At 44.8% G+C, this 23221-nt stretch overlaps 1 protein-coding gene across 1 annotated transcript in view; it reads left to right on the forward strand.

The window, feature by feature from the left end:
* The window catches only part of nr6a1a (nuclear receptor subfamily 6, group A, member 1a), a 124271-nt gene extending 102273 nt beyond the window's left edge, over positions 1 to 21998 (forward strand). Inside the window, exons 4-11 of the mRNA XM_080894611.1 lie at positions 5788 to 6018; positions 8454 to 8509; positions 9385 to 9545; positions 10191 to 10421; positions 11663 to 11917; positions 15368 to 15489; positions 15570 to 15722; positions 16855 to 21998. Of these exons, the coding sequence (XP_080750737.1) occupies positions 5788 to 6018; positions 8454 to 8509; positions 9385 to 9545; positions 10191 to 10421; positions 11663 to 11917; positions 15368 to 15489; positions 15570 to 15722; positions 16855 to 16985 (1340 nt within the window). The 3' untranslated portion in view covers positions 16986 to 21998. The remainder of the gene's footprint in view (positions 1 to 5787; positions 6019 to 8453; positions 8510 to 9384; positions 9546 to 10190; positions 10422 to 11662; positions 11918 to 15367; positions 15490 to 15569; positions 15723 to 16854) is intronic.
* Positions 21999 to 23221: the final 1223 nt, after the last annotated feature.

Raw genomic sequence — 23221 nt, forward strand, 5'->3', positions numbered from 1 at the left:
GACCTCAACAGAGAGAACAGTCTGTTGTTGGGATGGCTGAGGTCCTTCACGATCTTCCTGGCCTTGGTCCAGCACCGCCTGCTGTAGATTGAGTGCAGGTCAGGGAGCTCGGAGCGGATGGTGCGCTCAGCTGACCGCACAACCCTCTGTAGAGCTCGTCTGTCCTGCATGGTGCTGTTCCCGAACCAGGTTAAGATGTTTCCCGTCAGGATGCTCTCTATGGTGCACAAGTAAAAGTTCCTGAGCACCTTGGAGGGCAGTTGGAAGTCTCTCAAGCGTCTGAGGTGGTAGAGACGCTGTCGGGCCTTTTTCACCACGGTGTTGATGTGACAGGACCATGACAGGTCCTGCGTGATGTGAACTCCGAGGTATTTGAAGCTGTCCACTCTCTCCACTGGGCACTCGTTGATGACGGGGGTCTGGTAGTTCCTCTCCTGCTTAGTGCTGAAGTCCACTATCAGCTCCTTTGTCTTACTGACGTTTAGAAGGAGGTTGTTCCTCTGGCACCAGTTCTCCAGATTCCTAATCTCCTTCAGGTAGGCCGTCTCGTTGTTATCAGAGATCAGGCCCACCACGACGGTGTCGTCAGCAAACTTGATGATGGTGGTGGAGCTGGTAGTGGCCACGCAGTCATATGTGTACAAAGAGTACAGCAGGGGGCTCAGAACACACCCCTGGGGGGCTCCAGTGCTGAGAGTGGTGGAGGCTGAGACATGTCCGCCCATCCTTACTGCCTGTGGTCTGCCAGTTAGGAAGTTGGAGATCCACAGACACATAGATGAGCTGAGTCCCAGATGCTCCAGCTTGGTGGTGAGTGTGGAGGGAATTATGGTGTTAAATGCAGAGCTGTAGTCTATGAAGAGCATTTTAACATAATTCCCCCTTCTAGTGTCCAAGTGAGTGAGTGATGTGTGGAGGAGATGAGAGATGGCATCGTCTGTGGAACGATTTGGACGGTAAGCGAACTGTAGTGGGTCCAGTGTGTCTGGTAGTGAAGAAATGATGAAGTCTCTGACCAGGCGTTCAAAGCACTTCATCACTACTGAGGTGAGGGCTACAGGGCGATAGTCATTGAGAGAAGCAGGGTGGGGTTTCTTCGGGACAGGAACAATGATGGACTCTTTGAAGCATGTGGGGATCACCGACTGAGATAAAGAGATGTTGAATATCTCAGTGAACACAGGAGCTAGCTGGTATGCGCAGTCTCTTAGGATACGACCTGGGATGCCGTCTGGTCCTGCTGCTTTCCTGGTGTTCACTCTCTTGAAGGCTCTCCTTACTTCATGCTCGGAGATGACGAGCACGTTTCCGGTGCTGGCAGTATCTTCCTGTCTGCAGCCGTTAGCGCCGCTAACACTAGCATTGTTGGAGTCCTTAGCTGCACCCTCGAAGCGAGCATAGAAAGTGTTCAGCTCGTCTGCCAGAGTCACGGCCGCGTTCGTCATACTGGTTGTTGGTGCTTTATAGTCCGTTATTGTCCTTAGTCCCCGCCACAGGCTCCTAGAGTCACTCTGTTGGAGTTGTGACTCTAGTTTCCTCCCGTAGCGCTGCTTCGCCTCTTTCACCGCCCTCCGCACGTTATATGACGCGGCTTTGTACGGGTCCATGTCCCCCGTCATGAGTCCCGTGTTGTAGGCAGCGGTGCGGGATCTCAGAGCGTCGCGGATGGTTTTATCCACCCACGGCTTCTGGTTGGGAAACGTTGTGATAGTCTTTGTCTCCACGGTATCATCCGCTAGTTTCCCGATGAATCCCACAACCGCTTCCGTAAACACGTTTACATCATCATCGGAGCTGTTTCTGAACACCCAGTCTGCGTCATCGAGTGCGTCCTCTAACGCGGCCACCGATTGATCCGTCCAGCGCGCGACCTTCCTCTGAACCGGAACTTCCTGTTTCAGCCTTTGTTTGTATTTTGGGATGAGGAAGATGGCGGCGTGATCAGATTTGCCAAAAGGAGGGCGGGATTGTGCCTTGTAGCCGTCCTTGACCGTAGTGTAGCAGTGGTCCAGTGTCCTTTCACCCCTGGTGGGGCAGGTGATGTGTTGATAAAAGTTCGGCGCTGCGCGTTTGAGGTTGGCGCTATTAAAGTCCCCCGTCACAATAAGCGCAGCGTCCCGGTGTTGTGTCTGGTGCTGTGTGAGTGCCTCATGCAGCTCGCATAAGGCGGTGACCGTGTCCGCTTGTGGTGGAATATAAACGGCACTTATAATGACCGATGTAAATTCCCGAGGTAGATAAAAAGGACGGCACATGATGGACAGTAGTTCCAGATTTGGTGTGCAGGAGCGTGTGAGAGGAACAACGTTCGCACTGTTGCACCAGTTGTTGTTCACCATTAAACACACGCCGCCTCCCCTTGACTTCCCCGAGTCCCGTGTCCTGTCCATGCGGTGAACCGAGAAGAACTCGGCCGGCTGGATGGCGTGGTCCGGCACCGCTGGGTTCAGCCATGTCTCGGTGAAGCAGAGGAGATTGCAGTCCCGAATGTCTCTCTGGAACTTTATCCTGGCCCTGAGGTCGTCAAGCTTGTTCTCCAGTGACTGGACGTTGGCGAGCAGGATGCTAGGCAGAGGTGTGCGGTGTGCACGAGCTCTCAGCCTGTTCCTGACGCCGGCTCGCTTCCCTCTAGGCCGCCGCCGCTTCCCTTTGTTCTCCCTCAAGATCTCACTCGGCCAGCTCGGATCCGGAGTTAAAAACTTCGAATTGTGAGTACATTGTATACCAATAGAAACAAGAGTGTCACTGTCATACCTAATGTACCCAATGGTGATGATTTTGCCGATTTAGAAACGCTGAAAACTAACTTAAAAAACAAAGACAAAGAAAAAGTGGTCGGAGCAGTCGTGACGGCAGCCGACCTCACCGGCGCCATCTTTTTCTTCCTGATAAGTTTATGGTTTCAGTCGCTAATTTAAAGTCTTATTAAATATCAGACAGTGGTTTGAAAATCTCTGCACACCCGAATGAATGACGGGCGCATCGGACCAAGATCTGTTTTTATCTAATAGTTAGAATCTGTTTTTATTGAGTCACAACATTTCGGCCCAAATAACCTTCCAGTATCATCCATCCCTCTTCCGCTTATCCCGAACGTGGTTGTGGGGGCAGCAGCCTAAGCAGAGAGCCCAGATCTCCCTCTCCCAGCCACCTCCTCCAGCGTGTCCTGGGTCTGTCCCGCCCAGGACGCATCCTTGTCAGCTCACCTCAGCTGGCTCCTTTCGATGTGGAGGAGCAGCAGCTCTACTCTGAGCCCCTCCCGGAAGGCTGAACTCCTCACCCTATCTCTAAGGGAGAGGCCAGCCGGCCTTCGGAGGAAGCTTCCGCCGCTGTTATCTTTAATATCGTTGTTTTGGTCACTACCCAAAGCTCATGATAGGTGAGGGTAGAGACTGCAGCTGCAGCACCACTCCGTCTGTCGGTCTCCCGCTCCTCTCTCTCCTCACTTGTGAACAACCACCAGATACTTAAACTCCTCAACTTGGGCCGGAACTCGTCCATGACCCAGACTGGGTGACCCTCCTGTTTCTGGGTGAGGACCACGGCTCAGGTGCCAGAGGTCACCTACTAATCAGAAGGTTGATGGTTCGATCCCTGTCTGTTCCTGTGTATGTGATAAATATCCTTGGGCAAGATGAAAACCTCCTTTAGAAAATATTTGCAAAATTAGAATTAAAGATGATATTTTCCAAATCTGTGTTCAGACTGTAAATGCTCAGCACAGACACTGAGCACTGCAGTGGAGAAACGGAGGCCCGACCCTGCACATGTGGACGAACAGGGCGAGATAAAACAGACAAAACAATAAATACCCAAACCTCAGGTGGATGATCAATGATGGGAGCTTCCATCCCCGTCCTGCAGAACTGATCCTGCAAATTCCTGAAACAGAACCAACTTGGAGTAAGACGGGTGGCATTTTGTGACGTTTGATCTGTCAGAGGGTGACCAACTTCCTGGTACAACATCACAACGAGAACTTTTTCAAAATTACTTTCTGTTCAAAGTTGATGCTAAAGTTTTATACTTGTCAGATCCAAATAATCCCAAAGATGAAAGAGAAAAATAAATGAATAAGAAATCAAATTCGGTTTTTCCTGTTATGAAAAACAGGTTGATTGTCTGGATTTTTAGCAGGTGTAGCTCCTGTGGGTGCAGCGATTGTTCGACTGTTCGAGAAGCCTGACGTCAAACTGCATTATGTTAAAAACTAAACTTCACACACGGTGCTTGATGCTGGTCTGTTTTCAGCTCAGAATAAACGTGTGCGCTTGTTAAGCTAGAAATGAAGTCAAATGATTAGTCTTTGCCTTGAGACGTGGCAGTTAGTACAAGGGATGAACTGACAGCTGTTATTTTACAAGAATCTGTTTCAAAAGTTATTAATTATTAAATTAGTAACATTATTCCTAATTCATTTTTAGAAATCCATTTACTTCTCTTTTTTTGTTGCATTTTTAAAAGATTGTCAAAATCATTTTTTTAATTCTGAGAATTTAAAAACATTTTCCACTAAGTTTTCAAATTTAGAATAATGTTATTGTCAAAATACAAAAGAAAGTATTTGTCGCACAATTAACAGTAAGTAACAAAATGACTCGTATTTCGATGTGCGTGGCTCTCCTGGTCCTTCATGGAGGAGGGTGGAGAACAGCTTTTTGGTGTCTGCGTGTGTGTGTGTGTGTGTCTGTGTGTGTGTGTGTGTGTGTGTGTGTGTCTGTGTGTGTGTGTGTGTCTGTGCGTGTGTGTGTGTGTGTCTGTGTGTGTGTGTGCGTGTGTGTGTGTGTCTGTGTGTGTGTGTGTGTCTGTGCGTGTGTGTGTGTGTGTGTGTGTGTGTGTGTGTGTGTGTGTGAGATGAGGCTTAACTCTGCGAGCAGCCGAGAACACGCGCTGTAACTTAAGCTTCATTATGTGCGTTCTGTGGCCTGGAGGTAGATGGAGGATTAAGGGAAGATTTTCAGCAGCTTCCTCAAATTGCTGTCTTTCCAGTTTGAGAGTAGCTCTGTGATTAACAAAGTGTAGCTTCACAAGGATGGTCCTGTGTTGGCTCTTTCATCCTCTTCCCCTCCTTCATGCTGTATTCCTCGTTTCCCTCACTCCTGGTCAGCCAGCTGCCACACCAGGCTTACAAACACTCATTGGTATCATTTTAACTTTGATTTTACATCATTTTATCCAGAACATCAAATACGTGTGAGCCCTTTCCCCACGGGTTCCTACCACCTCCCTTCCTAACTGCTTTTCATTGTTTGAAGCAATCAGCTGAAACTGCGCTCTTTAAGGAAACAGAATGAAGGTTAATGATTGAGGGGCCGCCTGTGTGGAACATCTGTGCTAACACTAAGGATGCAACAGGTGCTGGGTACAGTAATACTGTCACATATTGTTACCTGAAGCAGGTTTTGTGAAATGTGTTATTTTAGCGTCAGGTGTCTTGTAAGAGAAGCGTTTTTATCAGACACTGCTGTGGGGAAGAGGAGAGAAAGGATGCGCTGCAAACAAACCAGCTGTGTCCTCATTCAGACCTGCAGACGTTTCTCTCATCGTACTGCCTGTTATACCTCCACTTTCACTAAATGAGAGTTGGAGCTTAAGAATCCTTTGGATTATCCGGTGCCTGGCTAGCACTTAAGCCCCAGCCGCCCTCGTGATTTCAATTAAAAATGTGTGCCTTCAGCAAGGTTTTTGCTCCCACTCCCTTTTTTAAGCTTTAGATGAATTACTGTAAAGACGCTGATGGAAATGGCTCTAAACCCTCTCCTGTGCCCACTCTCCTTCCATCTGCAGATGATCCAACTGACCAGCGTACTTGCCTTATCTGTGGAGATCGCGCCACAGGCCTGCACTATGGCATCATCTCCTGCGAGGGCTGCAAGGGCTTCTTCAAGCGCAGCATCTGCAACAAGCGCGTGTACCGCTGCAGCCGGGACAAAAACTGCGAGATGTCACGCAAGCAGCGCAACCGCTGCCAGTACTGCCGCCTGCTTAAGTGCCTTCAGATGGGAATGAACCGTAAAGGTAAAGTAGATGTTTCAAGCCACCAGAAACAGACGTTTGTTTGGTAATAAATGTCTGACTCATCGAGTTGCGGTAACAATGAAGCATCAATGACAAAAGAATCAGTACCCAGACCAGAAAAGAGTCAGAGGTACTACGGTTGAAGGTCGTGTCTGGAGAGTGACTGGCCTCTTAAATGAAACGTCTTCACAAACTTTCAGTCACCTTGTTTTTCTGCTTTTAACAGTTTTTCAGCACAGTGCACTGTCAGTATGACTCTGAAACCAACGGTAGGTGAACTGATCATCTTGTTACAGGGTAAACGGTTCTTGTATAACGCTTTTCTGCTCAGAGGACTCAAAGCAATTTTGCCTCATTCACACGAGTTTTTTCTATCCTCTGTTTCATACTCTGATGCATCCATCGGAGTGTCTTGACCAACGATATTTGGCATGCAGACTTTGGCGAGCACGCGGGGATCGAACCACCAAACTTCCAATTAGTAGGTGACCGGCTGTACTTCCTGAGCTGCAGGCAACCTTTGATTTAAGCATTCATGTGGACTTCACTGTGCCACTTAAACACTGTTGAAGATGCAGCACTTCCCCTGAATGTCCACAGCAAGCCTGAGTCAATGAGGCGTTTAAACCATCCACACCTAAAGGATGGACGGACAGATGCTGTTCCCTGGCTCGAGCCTATCCCAACCATCATGGGGGAGTTTGGGATTGGCCACATGAATGCTTAAATGAAAGGTTTCCTGTAAGTAGAGCCAGTCACCTATTAACTGGAAGTTTGGTAGTTCGATCCCACCGCTCTGTCACAGCGCTGACAGAGCGGTGGGACTGTGGTGGCGTGGGTGAAGGTGTGTTATTAACCCTCTGGGGTCGATGGACACGCCAGTGCCCGCAAGTCATGTGACCGGTTTAAGATGACATAGTAACAAGATGCGACTCTGCTGAGTCTCTGTTTAACTTATGGTTAAAGTTAAACTACATGGCAGTTTTTACATGTTGCTGATAGGCCAGGTTACACCAGAGTTATGATAAAACATCCACACACTGCTTTTTTCTAAATACTATATGTTTAGTGCAGGAAGGAACAGTGAACATGGCCGCGCTAACAACAACAACACACCAAGGAAAAATGCCTCCCCTTTCCTATTGGTGGAAAAATGCACCAATCCAAAAACGATATGGCTGAATGTGACCTTTGTTGTTTAGGAAGAGGTCAAAGTTGTGGGAGAGAGTTGGGATATCGATGGGAGAGATTTGAGATGTTTAGCGTGTCTGGAGTGTGTAGTTAGTGTGTAGTTGTTTTGTTCTGTCCACCGCTGAGTGTCACAGTCAAAGGCTGCAGTGTAAACGCTGCGTCCAGGTGGAAGACGCCTCCTGCTGTCTCGTGGTGGACACAAACTATTTTTTGGAGTTGCACAATCATTTGTGTGGCGTCTTACTGTGACACCTAACACTTCCTAATTTTTCAACTTCAAGTTATGTTTCTTGACTGATTTTTAGATCATTGTGTGAATGCAGTAAGTCACCATGAATAAAGAACTTTATTTATTCAAGACGAGCTAAACGGTTTTTAAAGGTGAAATACAAAGTAGTCAAAAACAGCCTGAAAGATGAGGTTTAAGTTTTTGGTAAAACTGTGTTCACAGTGCAGATTTGTGTAAATGTAAGCACGTAACAGAACCTCACGTGGAGTAGCTTCTAGATCCACCTGCTTATTTATGAAAAGGTTCTACAGTACAAAGTATATGGGTAAATGAGGAGGTTACAGACTGTGTGTATATGAACCGTGTATAGATCCGCCCCTGTAATTTAGATGTGTCAAAATCAGGTTTTTAAGATGCTGAGTGGCCAGAGCTGCTTCTGTCGGGACTTTGCTCCGTTTATCTGTGAGCCAAACAAACAGCTGCTCGCAAAGTCTCTGAAAACCTGGAAACGCTTGAATGTGTCAATTCTACCAATAAATCTGTTTCTCCCTCCTGGACACACACACACACACACACACACACACACACACACACACACACACACACACACACACACACACACACACACACACACACAATCTAAGCTGCAGTTTTCCTTCCACAGACATGTGCTGCCCCCATGTGGCTAAAACTTGTAAGTGACTGTCCTCATGGCCTTATTCTTCAAGTGCCTGTCTTAGAATGGAGATGAGACTGGGACTCACCCAGTCAGACACTAATCACAGCGATTTTATCTACACTGCAGAAACACTCACACACACTAAGACTATGAGATGAAATGTACTTTGCTTGTAAGTGTACCAAAACAATATGACTGCCCGCCAGCAGCAGCTGTGTTTGGAGCTGGATGGTGGGACAGTTTTGCCTGATGTGCTTTAGCCACTAGGGAGAGCTGTGACACCGATCATGTTTGGTTAACGGAACAAATGACTTTTCCCTGTTTTTTGACATGTAGCAATCAGAGAGGACGGCATGCCTGGAGGGAGGAACAAAAGCATTGGACCTGTGCAGGTAAATGGACTGAAGGATTGTGTTGTTTGTGGTGCGCACTGACCTTTCCCCACCTCCCAGCCAGCCTGAGCATCATCGCTGTGGCTCAGCCTCTGAGGAATTGTGCTTACAGTAAACCCACTCAGATCACAAGCCATTAAATAACACAGAGCTGGAGTGCTGCAGTGCTACTCTTCGGAATGCTCATAATGAGAGCGAGCCCTGACCTTGTTATATCATCTGTATAATTGTGTAGCAGCTGATTAGTCCCCATTCAGCGGTGCCTTTATTATTAACGTGAAGCGAGGGAACAAATGGTCAGAAAAATGTGTGACATGAGGATAAGTACCACTGAGCCGCTATTCACGGGGAGGGAGGCGCTCAATTCATTCGGGCTCAATTGAACGAGTCAAAACAGAGAAACACGGCTTCCATTAAGAACCAGCGCCCTTAATGAAAGCAGGAGCTTTCTGTCATGAATATGGAATGAAAACGCCTGTTACAGTGTTTGGGATGAACTGATAGAAATGAAAGTGACTTGACCTCCCTCAGACATGAGACGTGGTATGTGCAGGCGTGCTGAAGCCTTTCAGAATGGCTTTTGTCTGCGTTTTCTGCTCGTGCTGACCTGCACAGATCTTATTATTTTACGTGTGTGAATCATCCAATCAAACGCGCACACACACACGCGCCTCTTTTCTTTCTGTGTCATTATGTGATTGTGTCCTTGCTCCTCAGCATTTTAATGAAAAGCCGTGTGCTGTTAGTTGGTGCTAATCAATTGAACTGATGCACATGCATGGATGTGCTGTAAGCTCCAAACCTCCCTGTGTGTGTGTGTGTGTGTGTGTGTGTGTGTGTGTGTGTGTGTGTGTGTGTGTGTGTGTTTGTTCTAGATAACAGAGGAGGAGATCGAGCGGATCATGTCGGGCCAGGAGTTCAAGGAGGACGCCCCGGAGCACACCTGGGGCAACAACGGCGACAGCGACCACAGCTCGCCAAGCAACGGCGCCTCGGAGGGCAACCAGCCGTCGCCTGCCTCCACTCTGTCGTCCAAGTGAGTCGTCGATCTCATCCGCTCAGCTACGCGCCTCTGGCACTCGCCCCATCTTTGAGATAATGAGCCGGCCCTGACAGTCTAACACCTCGTTCCCATCTCACCCAGACTTTAGTTAAAGTATTCATCGGCCAAAGAATGCCTGAATATGCAGCCACTCAGGCTCGCTGATCGCAACCAAACACAAAGAGCTCACCGCACTATCTGCTGTTCTTGCTTGGAGACGAGCATATTGTCTATCTGCACTCATCAAGGACAAATATTGTCTAGGTACTTGCATGATGGCATTTATTTTAGTCTCAGTTTGTGTAAACATCAGGTTTTATCTCAGCAGCCTGAAAACTATTCAGGGGATGGCTTTTCTTTTTTTATGAGATGGAATTAAACCTTGCCAGAAATGAACAGCAAACAGAAAGCCTGCGTCGCATGCGCTCGTGCACATGCCCAGAATGCAAAGTTTAGTCTGCAAGTTTGTGAAAAAATGCAAAGAGTTTGATTGGGGATGAAGCTCAGCACATCAGGGTGAGGTTAAAGGAGGGTTTGCCTGAGAAATGCAAACCCCGACGTGTGAGCCAGTGTGTTTTTGTCCCCGCAATACTAATAAAATCTGCATTACTGTAACCTTTGACCTTTGTGTGCTTCCAGTCGCTCCGCTGAAATGAACGGCTACACGGCAGCCCTGCGGGACCAGTACATTAACACCTCCATGCCCACGCATTACCAGCTCTTGCCTCACCTGTTCAGCTACGCCGCCCAGTCTGGCCTGCTGGCCTCTCAGCCCCGCAACCTCTACCCACAGCCCCACCCTCTGGTGCAGCAGCTGGTGGCTGCTGAAGAGCTGGCCCCCCTGACCACTCCAATGCTTATAGAAGAAGAGTGAGTTCATACTCAGCATCGTGCGTTGTGTAGCGGCGCGGCCAAATGAAAGGAGTGCAGCTGGTTTCAGAAAGCAAAATTCTCAATTAGATACTCATTTTGTAGCAAACAGTCCTTCCCAGTAAACCAAACTTGTTAGTCTTTTTCTAATTGTATGTCGTGAATGTTGCCATTTACCTCGGTAAGTGAGATGCAGGTGTGTTGGAATAGGAATTAGGCTCTTGAACCTCTATGTTAATATTTTGAGAGCCTGGCGCTCTCACAAGCGCTCCAACAGGAGGATATTCTCTGAATATCAAGTTCATCATGTTTTTGGTCGTTGATGCTGACTGTGTGAGGTTTCTTCATCATTTCTTCCACTTCCACATACACTGAAGCATCCCCACAGCATTCATTCCCACCATCAGTGTTCTTAGGGTTGCCTTTTCTTCCTGTGTACAAACACTAGCAGTGTCGCGGTGACCAAACAACTCTGGTTTAGTGTTATTTGACCAAAGGACAAAGGATTGTCCTCAGCATTCTTGCCTTGAAGGAGTCTCTTCTGCTAACGTGGAGCTACTCCTGTGAGCTCGTTGCTTCATTAGTTTCTCCCCTCCAAGTCTAAAGTGATTTGTTTTTGGCTTGATGCATTTTCATGTGGCAGCTCAAACTGCTGCCAACCTTTCTATACTACGTGTAAACTGGAAGATAAAACACGGCAGCGTTTGTGCTGTGGCTCAATGAAAAGCTCTGTTGCTCAGTGGGATAATAATACTGACCATGATCAGCGTTTTATCCCAAACTAGAATTAGTTTGAAATGCTCTGTTGACATTTCTTTGTCAAAATTAGAAAGGTTTGTGATTTTGAAAGTGCAGGAACTTTCTGATCACATCTTGATTTTTTCAGCATTACATTATTTTAAAGATTCTTTTAAATACATTTTGTGTGATTGTTTATTTTTTCCTCATTATTTTACATTTATTCCTCAGATAAATTCAGGGAAATGCTTTAGGAAATGGCCTGAAGTCAGCTGCTCTCTGTTGGTAACAGAGGTTAGAATTAGCTGAAGGCTAAGCAGATCTGCTCTGTGAAATGAGGAGAATATAGAGGGACAGGAAGTCAGACGGTGAGGGACGTGAAGGCTGCTGAAAGCTGTTTGTTGTGGAGTGGGATGCTGATTTGAGCCACGTCAGGCCCATTTTGACATGATGAGAGTTTTCCTGCCCACCACACATCTGTCTCGTTGTTGTTTGCTCACTAGGTACAAGGTAACACAAGTGGAGCTGTTTGCTCTGCTGTGCCGTCTGGCAGACGAGCTGCTCTTCCGCCAGATCTCCTGGATCAAGAAGCTGCCCTTCTTCTGTGAGCTCTCCATAGAGGACTACACCTGCCTGCTCAGCTCCACCTGGCAGGAGCTCATCCTGCTCTCCTGCCTCACTATCTACAGTGGCCAGATCTTTGGAGAGCTGGCCGACATCACAGCAAAGTACACGCCATCTGACGACGAGCTTCAGGGGTGAGTGGCGAGTGCTTAAAGAGCAAAAGGAGAGAACAATTGGGGTGTTTTGTGTATGAGCTTTAGAATAACTTGAATTATTGAGGAGCCAAAAAACACCCACATTTACTCCATTTAGTTTATAACTATTACATACCTCCCCTGAGTTTCTTAGAGGTGCACAGAAGAAACGATATGATAGATGGACACTGTGACGTCATCCACTGGTTTCTGAGCTCTAGTTTGTTTTACCATCATCACCGTGGTTTAAAAAACAAGCAGACAACAATTACTTGTCACGAGGACGGGCAGGTCTGCTTGTTCATTGGCTAATCAATGTCATTAGCCAATGAGCAAGCAGAACCAAGTTGAACCCTCCTTGTTGAAGCATAGAATTACTTATATTTCCAAAAGAGACATTATTTTTGTATTCAATAAAGGCCAAAAAAACTCATCAGGAAAGTGTTTACAGAGGTCAAGTCTTTTTGCAGCTACAGCTATCGCCATCTGGTGGCCGTTATGGCATTTCTGCATTAACGTCCTTTTACCAAACTAGAACCTGCAGTCAGCTGTGCTTCACTTAGGGGAGACCGGGGATAGTTGTAACGTGGGTCAGTTGTAACACTTCCAATTTCTCCAATCAGGGCTAAGTTTCAAATGATGTGACTCATCCTGTGCATGCCCAACTCAGTTCTGCTATCACATGTGAAAAATCAGCACATTTTGCCAAACACAGACAATTTAACATGAAAAAAAGTAATTTGTATGCCAAAAAGTAAGTTTTTCTACTTTATTTCAATTTCTAATAGCATTATCTGCTTTGCAGTTAAACTCATCAAACTTAAATTATGTTATTTGTATGTCTATGGGGATATATTCTGTGTAAGTCTTTAGTGCTAATGTTTTAGCCGTTGGCTGTAATGTTAGCTAGTTCATGGCTATAGGAGTCTGGGTCAGTTGTAACAATAATGCAGATGTTACCACACTATTACTTTAACTTATATTAAACAAGTTGGGGCAACAACACCAGCAGAGAGAGGTTCACTGGTCGCATTTCTATATGCGGTTAATGCCATTGGCAACACAATTCCTCCACTGTTTGTGTTCCCACACATACATTATGCAGACCACTGTGTCAGAGATGGACCAGTAGGAAGTACTGGTAGTGGAAATAAATCAGGATGGGTGCAAGAAACAGATTTCCTCATCTTTCTGAAGCACTTTGCAAACCTCACCAAGGTAAGCCATGAAAAAAGTAATGGAATTGCGGTGCTGGTGAACAACTACATTTTTTCAGCTTCATTGTTATGTTTAAAATTGGTGCAAGAGTTGTCGGTTATAATGCCCACTGAGCCAATGAGGCCAAACTCAAGGAAGACCAACCAAAATTAACGAAATATTCAGTTGCAGAAAATTCCATAATTTGTCTTTTTTGGGGGGTTGGAATATGTTCAAAAGCTAGATTTCTGCATTCTGTCACACACACACACACACACACACACACACACACACACACACACACACACACACACACACACACATAGCTACATAAATGGATGTAAGTGCATTCATGTGTTGAATAAACAAAGATTACATGTAAATGTTTTGTTAGTACCCTTATTTCATTGTGTTACATTTTACCCCAGGATATGTTACAACTAACCCAGACTATGGGGTTAATTGTAACATTTCACTCTTTGTGTTTGAGGCCACACCATGCAATGGGTAATTGTGCTGCAGAGAAAATAGCTGCACTATTTAATAGCAGAGACATGTAAATACTTTGCATTACATTTTGAATCCACTACCTTAAAAGAGCTCCAATTTACAGACAGAAATGTCAAAAATGTTACAACTATCCCCGGTCTCCCCTACTGCTCTCAGAAACCTCGTTTCAGCCACGGCTGTTTTCTCTTTTTAGGGAAAGAGCTATACGTTTACCCACTAGCAGACAACTGATAGAGTTAGCAACTAGCTAACTTCTAAAGCAGATCTTTAAGCAAAGTCAAAGGCAAGACAATAGGGCTCCGAATGATGGCTTGCATTGCTATTTGTGTGCTGGTATTATAACAAGACAGCTGTTTGTAACTTTGTAACTGTAATTCAAATCATTTATTCATATAGCACCAAATCACGACAGCAGCTGTAAAAACTCTACAATAATAGTTTTTTTGTAAAACCTTCTGCGAATGTTACAGTTACACTTTACTGGGTTAGCAACATAAATCAGTTATTACTATTACCATTAATATTGAATATTGAGCTGGCATATTTTGTACATATTATGTTAGCTAGGCAGCTGGCACAGACAATGACCTTTAGATTGTTTTCATATTGTTTTCTATCATCAATAATCAAAATATTATCCAGCAGTTAAGGAGTTGTTAAGGAGGCTAACCGTTTAGGCGACAGTGCAGAAACAGCCAAGGCTAACTTCTATGCTAGCTTTTAGCAGTAGAGAGCTTCTGAATTACTATATTGTAATTTTGTAACAGAGACTACTTTAAAAGTAACCTTTCCAGACACTAAAGTTAAGTAGCTCAAGCAAGAACAACAACAAGTGATCTTATTCTATAGTCATGATATTGATACGTAGCAGAAAGAAACTGCCTTCATTCGTTCTGTTTTGGTAATTCAGCCTCACCCACAGCAGTCACAGTGGGGCTGTTTCACTATAAGATATTAAATGTTTCTTTTTAGTCTCTGGGAGCTGTGCTAATTCAGTATTTCAGTAGAAATGAGAACAGCAATCAGGAATTCAACATTCCCTCTGCACAGCCAAGCTGTTTCACTTTGTGAGCTCATCATCTCTAAAAGGGCTTAATATTTTTCTCCAAGTGTTATTGCTGGGTGAGGCCCAGTGAAGTGGTCCGTGAACAGGAGGCCTCCTCAGAGCTGAGCTGTGGCTAGCACTGTCTGGCATGTGTACTATAGACGCTTGTTTCACTTGAAGTAGAAAAGGATGCGTGGGGGAAGAGGGGGAGTGTTCCTGTGTAAATCAAACATGTATAATTTGACCTTCTGACACATTCTCCTAATATAACTCTGCTGCTTCAGTCAATTTGCCCACAGTTTAGTGGTTTTAGACGTGGACGTTTGATTTACAGTGGCATTGTTGAAGTTTGTGAAAGAGATTAGAAGTGCAAGGCAGAAAATTGATGTTTAAAACGTGGAATGAACTTATGAATCTTCTCTTCAAAAAGCTGTGGAATCAGCAGGACGCTTTAAGCACTTTTAATAGATCTGACATATTTCCTCCCTCATTTTCTTTGCCTTGTCCATTGAAGCATGGAAGCTTAAGATAGCGGTGCTGGGGGGATTTTTGTCTTCTTTTTTTATGTGGATTGTAGTGAGGACAGCAAACCTACAAAAGTCTATATCATGGTTTGAGTTGGAGCCTTAAAGGCACCGTCTGGCTTCATAGAGCTGCAGTTTTCAGCTTAACTGACGGGTCTGTGTGTGATTCCTCAGATTCAGCGAGGATGGGATGGAAGTAATGGAGAGGTTGATCATTCTGTTTCGCAAACTCCACCAGTTAAAGATCAGCAATGAGGAGTACGCCTGTATGAAAACCATCAACTTCCTCAATCAAGGTAACAACAAAGTCTCCAGCGTGTTGACTTTTTGCCATCGCGACCTTCCCCGCTTGACTGTGATAGTTTCTGCTCCACAGATATCAGAGGACTGTCCAGCATCTCCCAGCTTGAGCAGCTGAATAAACGCTACTGGTGTGTGTGTCAGGACTACATTGAGTCCAAGTACCCACTGCAGCCTAAACGCTTCCCTGAGATCATGATGTGCCTGCCGGACATCCGCTGCATCTCAAGTAAGGCCTCAAAGAACTGTTTAGGCTGTTGTTGAAGACTGACTTTAGAAATGCACTCAGATACTCATACGTTAGTTTGTTTGAGCTACAAAAATGTGATACTACCCAGTGTATTGTGCCACAGCGATTTATGTTCAGCCATGAAAGTTTCAGTTTGTGCCCTTACGACCTGTGTTGTTCCCCGCCCTCTACAGTGCCTTGTCTTTGGGGAAAAACACTGAAAATACAAAAACCGTTGCAAAATTTTATGTTTAATGAATTATTTGGTTAAATTATTTGAGCTAATGGGATAAAAGAAAGCATGGCTTTTGTCATTAAGACAAACTATAATAAGTGCATTAACCCTGTAAGACCCAACCCATCAAAAAATAGCCAGAAAATTCAGATTTTTGGAGCTGAAATGTTTAATAACCCTTAATACACAAATTTTATTTTGCTATATCATGTTGCTTACGATTTATTTTTTGTATTCCATTTGATACATTTGGCTTTTTCTTTTTAACACCAATGTTAATTTTAAAAAGCTGTCCATAACATTTTGAAATTATGGCAAGTATTGATCATGTTGATGGGTTAAAGCTTGAATCACAATCTAGTTACTTTTGTGGTTTTAGCTTATCAATTAAATCAAACACAATCAACTGTTCATTTTTCTGGTAATAAATAAAATCATGGCCAAACCTTTGGATAAATAGAGACACTTTGCATACATTTCTTTTATTTACCAACTCTTTGAAACTTAAGAATGATTGGTCGAAACAAGTAATCTAAGTAAAAACTGTGAAATAAATGCTACTGCCAGTAATTTTGACTAACTAGACGTAACTGAACCGAAATCAGCTTCATAAGTTCTAAAAAAGTAAACGGCCTCAGTGAAAATTGTGTCAAAGAAAGGTCGTTAGATTTTGTACACGTAACCTGTCCAAATTAGACCGTTTAACACGAGCTGGGCACACTGCTGGAGCCAGCCTCTAGTGGCCGCCAGAGGAACTGCAGCATTCGGCACTTGGGTTGGCTTCATTTGTCTCGCAGGTTGCCTCCTGGACACGACTGTGACCAATGAAAATGTCGGCTGTACAGAAGCTAAGCTAATCATGAACTAAAGTGCCGTGTGTCTCGGGTTTCTTCTCAGCAAAGCTGGTGAACGTCCCTCTGGAGCAGCTCCCCCTGCTGTTCAAAGCAGTCTTGCACTCCTGCAAATCCAGCCTGACCAGCTACAGGACCGGCCCGTCGCCCTGCGTGACCGCCTCCACCGGAAACTAAACCCTCCCCGACACCCGAGTCGAGGACTGGTCTCCCCTCTCGTGAATGTGACAAGCAGCTAGTTTGTTTTTTGTAACTTTTTTCTTTATATATTTATTACACGACAGAGCTGAATGTATGCTGATTTACACTGTGCACATGCTTCTGTACAAAACAAATGCTCGTAGATGCATTGGTCTTTGGAGTTTACAAGCGTGTATCCATTTTGCTCCATGTGTCAGTGTTGCCATTGTTAGAGCTAGACTTTAAAAGAGTTTATTTTATACAGATGGGGCGCCTTGGCACGCGCGACGAGTGTTTTGAGACTACCTCAGGAAGATGTTGTTGCTATTTTCAGGTACCTTTTCTTACTGTTAAATGAAGAGTTGCCCAGTCTAAACCAAAACCCTGTGGATGCTTTGGTACCTCAATCAGAGATGAATGTTCAAAGAAGCTGCATAAATCAGTCTGAAAAACAGTTTTTTGTTACACTGAAAATGCAAAATGAATTAGCAAAAGTACTCAGACATCCTGCTTTTAGGAGGCGGTCTTGTCAATTTAACATTCCATGAGTTAAGGTGGCTGTTGTTGGATCTGTGGGATCATCGAATAGGAGCATACGGGTATTTTTTAACAATCATAGACTAGGGATGTATGGCTTTATTGCAGGGGAAGGGGCGGATAGCTAGGTTTGCTGTTTTTCTTTTTATTATGTTTCTCTCTTGACCAAAGTGTTATGCAAAGATTATATCAAGCGCCCGCTGATGGGTAGGGAGCTGACAGCTCAACAAAACCCTTTTCTTATCCATGAAGGACGAGGATAAGAAATGAATCAGTCTGTTTCAGAGGCAAGACGCTCTGCAGGGCAGAAAAGTTCCACGTTTCATTGCAAACATGCGCGTTTTGTCGCGTGCACACATATGCACAGAGCAGACACGATGGCTCTCATTTTGTGCTCTTCATTGCCAAAGAAGATGGTGCGTTTTCGCCTGCTCTCGACACAGCTGGGTATATGTGATTAAAAATGTGCGAGCTTCACGGGTGACACACACCGATCAGCCACAACGTTGAAATATCGGGGAGGTTTCTGATGTGTTGGCACATTTGGGTCTGTCAGCTCGTCTGTGCTCTCTGGCAGTGGGTCGCGTCACGGATAACACTTCCTGCAGGTTGAATTTTGAGCTTGATTCAATTTGAGGACTTTGGAGAGCAGGTGAACAAACCACGCTTTCCCCTAGTCCTGAGGGAGACCGCTGGTACTGGGGCACGCCATCATTTTTAACAAACACCACATTACTGATTACCAAGGTTAGGGTTGGGTTTTTGCTTTACTCACAATGGAAACGGGCCCATAAATTTTCATTTGAACACATTTTAGCCCTGGGGAAGGATTTTTATTTGGGTGGTTGGATGTTATTGTAACCCTAACCCTATATGTGTTGGCCCCAGCACGCTCAAGCTCTCCCAGCAGAGCTTTGCATAGTAACAAGGTAACGATTACTGGTCACTTCACCTGTCCGGGGTTTTGATGTTGTGGCTGCTTGGTGTTGCCCATCTTAGTGGAACCCACTGAAACCAGCCATTTAAAAGAATCAGTGTTTATTGATCCGTCCGTTTTGCTTAAGAGTTCATTTCGATTTTTCAAAACAGTTGTTGAATTTCAAAGTTCTATCGGCCAGTTTTGAAGGGCAATCAAACGTTTTTAGATGTAGAATGTAAATCAGACCACACTTGGTTTCCACGGGCATCAGGCCGCGTGGACATCCAGGTACGGTCCGACTGTTTTTAAATGAGATGAAAGTGAAAATATCATTTATGCAGAATTGGCTTAAAGTTGAACGTCTAATCGCTTTAATCCAGCCGTAAGTGGACTCGGTGTGATCGGCTAGGGCTTTACCTCAATCAGTTTAGGCCAGGTTTGGAGAATTTTAGGGGATATACCCCTGGCTTGCATACCCACAGATATGCACGCCGTTTTAAAAAGTGTAGCCACAGAGAAATGGTCTTTATTTTTAAAGTGTGAGATTATCATTTCTGACCACTTGAAGTGTCTTTTCTGGCCATTTCACCATTTGCGTCATTTGAAATGCAGACAAAGTGCAGTCCCCGCAACCACTCCCTTTTTTGCACACGACAGTGAGGTTTGGAGACCTTAACCCTTGTTCTTGGCCACTGCCCACCCAATGTGTTCCTCTCTCAGGTCCCTGCTGACCTGGATATATACAGGGTAAAGTGAGTGTTATGTATTGCATTCAGGAGTTCGTCAGTGACCACACTGATGTACTTGTAGTATTAGTAGATGTAGCTTCCAGGACATTGTAGGTCCTGTTGTAGAAAGGTGTTTTTGTTTTTTGTTGTTTCAACTTTATTTCCCTCACCGTCCCCACCCCACCCACACTCCCCTTCAGTGAAAGTGGAATTAGTTTGCAGGGCAGGTTTTCTAAAGCTCTCGGCATTGATGACGGACGAAGCAAAAGGCAGCGGCATCTTTCCGATGTCATGGCTTCCCTCCCGTCGTGCGCAGCCTAACGAAACCACAGCCCAATCCAGCGTTCCTTGTAATGCTTCAGTTAGCCTCTTTTGATTTTTTTGAATGCTTTAATGTACCTTTTGTAGTTTATAATTAAGAATGTCTTTTTAGCTTTTTTGGGTTTGATTTGGAGTGAAGACAACACCTATCATTTTCTAAACTGATTTCTTCATTGTTGTTGTTGACGTTCACTTGTTCACTGTGTTCATTAAAGAAAGTGTTACTCAGGCTTTGTCAGCAATGCTTTACGTGCACGCTGCTGACATTTTGGATCTGTTTGCGTAATCTTGGAATAAGTTTAAACCTCAAATGTTGTGCTGTGGCGCCGTCTCTGGAGACAAAAGCCTCGTGTTCATCCATCAGGTGACCAGCACACCACACGGGGGCAGGGTTACGTTTGAGCCACGTGCCCGACGAGCACAGTTTGATAAACTCTTAGGTTTCAAAGTTAATCTTTGGGTGGAATAGATGTGAACCTCACCGTTACCATGGTAACCAGGTTACCATGCACGCGATCACCAGTGAACCACTTGGGTCCACATTTTCAGAAAGTCTAAGATGTTTAAATTCTTCAGTTTTGTTTCAGGTTGTATAAAAACAGCTCGACCGAACCCTGATCCTCCTCGCGTCGCTGGCTAACTGCTGGATGTTCAGATTTTGCAGAGATGAACAAAACCATTTAATGCTGCCTTTAGCGGCGCTGAAAGGTTTGGCTTTTAGCTTGAGATAGCTGCCTCCCTCCCAAACAACTGATAGTGTTATGTTTTTAAAAAACATACATGTAGAGGCAGCATTCCTCCACATGTATTAACTGAAAACATTAAACCAAACTATCTGACAAGATTACATTATCATGTCGTTTTGGTGAACCGACCCTTTAGATCACAGTATCTCAGGACACTTCTGTGTACCGAAGGTCTCACTGTGATGAAACGGTTCAGATCCCCTCAAACGCTGCTCGGAGACCCTGTCAGGCTGTCCCGTGTCTGTGCAGCACTGCCAGAAAAACAGCAAAATGACTGGAGGAATGCACTGAACATCACACTGAGATCTGACAGCGCAGCAGGATCTGAGGGGTTTCTCCTTTAATGTGATGCCAAACTGTCTGCTTATCAGCGGTGAATCCCACCTTTGCTGGCAGCACTCGCACTTGTTCAACGTTACAGTTTGATACACACACGCTGGTGTCTTTTTTTCACTTCCTGTTTGTATTGGTTGTGTGCAGACAAAGGGATGTGTCATTCCTAAACTACCTCTGTATTTTTCACACCGTTACTAATGTTCATTACACCAATGTTTTTTATGAGTTGACCTTACATGTGAACCACCAACACTTGTTTTCTTCTTCGTAGCCTTGTATTCCTCTCTACCTCAGGTACTTTTAGGGACCCTCTTCCTCCTTTGTTTCCTTAATGTGCTGTTTCATGTTAAATTAGCATCATCTTATATTTCACTCCTACCCTGTTATCAAAAATCACATACCAAAGATGAACGAATGTCAATGACAATGTCAGTGCACTGATTAAGCATTCATGTGTTATGTTCTGGCTGAAGTTAACCATGTTGACCTTATCCAAATATGCCTCATTATCTGTTGAATTTGCTGTATTCGCCATACCATGATAATCCTGTGTGTGTGTGTGTGTGTGTGTGTGTGTGTGCGCGCATGCACGTGCGTGTTTGTTGTTCGTTGGTGAAGCAGAGAACACACTCAGTATTATCCCACAGCAGCCGGTGCTGCATGTGATCAGTTGTCAATCGCAGGATGTAACTGTGCTCAGGCTGACTCTTCCTCCGGTTTGCTCACTCGTGTAACCGTAACACTGTGACCACAGATGGACAGACGGCTGTGGTGTGAGCACTGGGGCTGGACACACACACAGGCTCCGCCTTTAAAGTCGCTGTCCTGCTGTTAAACCTTTAACGCCATCAACTTATTTGTAAGTGAGATGTTCAAAAGACTCATGTTCCTACAGAAACAGCTTGTATTCACCACACTTTCTATATAACGCTCGTCCACTCCCTTTAGTTTTCATCTGAGAACAGCCAGTGGGTGTGGCTTCTAAACCAGAGCCAGAGATGACCATATTAGGGATTCCTGTTCAAACTGACTTCATACATGTTGGTGGGCCTGGAGCATTGTGTTTTTATGCAGACGCACACACAAATAGACATTTAGGCCCATATTGCTTGTCCTGGATGGAGCTCCATCCCCTAATTCCCTGTAACTGACAACACTATAGACGGAACAGCAGGTGTCCAGCTGTCAGAGCTTTGTTACAGGCACACGAGGAGCACACCGGCAACATATCTCAGGGAATAAACAGATTCATACACGGTCATCAGAAACTGAAACGCCATTTCTGTCTTTTCTCTTCAGAAATCTCTTGTCTGCTCTTGTTACTTTAACTACCTGTGAAGAATGTGATCCATTATGTGTTAAAAGCATGTTTAGAATGTGTTAGGACTTGAAACAAAATAAATGTGAACATTATGCAAGTGCACTCGGCTAACTTCCAGTTTCTCGCTGTCCAACTCTTGGCTTTTCTACGGGGAAGATGATAGAAACTAATGAGACCGTGTTCCTTTCAGTCACTGATAGGCAGAAGGTCTGCCGTTAAAAGCTGAGGGACCGGAATTTGGATGCGTTTGTCCCTGACCTTCTGCTTCGTGTACGCCAGTGTGTTGTTCACAGCGAGATAGTATTATTAGGATAAACACAAAATGTGTTTGAGCCTGGAAAGGAAACATGCCAGGTCTGCTCATTTACTGCAACACTCTTCAAATATAATGTGCTGATGACAATAATTTGCCTGCCGTTGTTTCATAAATGCAGCTTTAAAATATTTCTTATCCATCCGGGTGCTCTAAACAGCTGGAAATTTAAAAAAGCGTTCTGGATAATAACTGACCCCCCTAACTTTAGGGGGGTGCGCACTGAGACTCACCTGAACCCTGCACATATAGAAACAGACTCGGTGCAGTTTTCATCCCACATTCACCATCCAGCTGCTATTTGAGTAACAACTGCTAAAACTGCAGTACCCAGGTCAGTGGTGCGTCATCATTCCAGATGAGTTTATGGTCTCAGTCACTAGTTTCATGTGTTACTGAAGAAAATATTAGATCTTTGAAATGAGGTGACTTTTGTTGTGATTTGGCACTATATAAATAAAATTGAATTGAAATGAATTGAATGTTCCCCACCGGAGTCGGTAATATTTAATGATTGTGTACTACAGTGTCACAGTCAGAGCCGCGCCATTCATGAAGTGTGGTTTCAGATGGTGATGACCAAAGCTCATAGTTTGAGCCTGAGCGTGCTGATCGTGCTCCGTTTCACTAAAGTTCGACTCTCATTACCACACAGCACTGGAGTGTTGAAAGAAATGATTTTAAATACTAATCTGTCACAACATCAGTTCTGAACCATCGTGGCAAAAACATGGCGATGTGGATTTTGACAGACTGTCCTGGGTTACAGCAAAGGTCCCCAACCACCGGGCCGAGGACCGGCATCGGGCTGCGGGTCATTTTGTACCGAGCTGCAAAGAAATAATACGTTTGTTTCAAAAAGGGTTTTATTTTCATTCGTCTTTGGGGTTCTTTAGTTTACAGTGTACACACACACACACACACACACACACTCAGGGCCTCTCAGCCAGGCTTGTTCCTCACATTTGAGTTTGTGGTTCCTGAGCTGTTGGTTTACACAGTATGTTAGACA

The sequence above is a fragment of the Rhamphochromis sp. 'chilingali' genome (genome assembly GCF_963969265.1).
Source record: "Rhamphochromis sp. 'chilingali' genome assembly, chromosome: 10".
NCBI lineage: Eukaryota > Metazoa > Chordata > Actinopteri > Cichliformes > Cichlidae > Rhamphochromis > Rhamphochromis sp. 'chilingali'.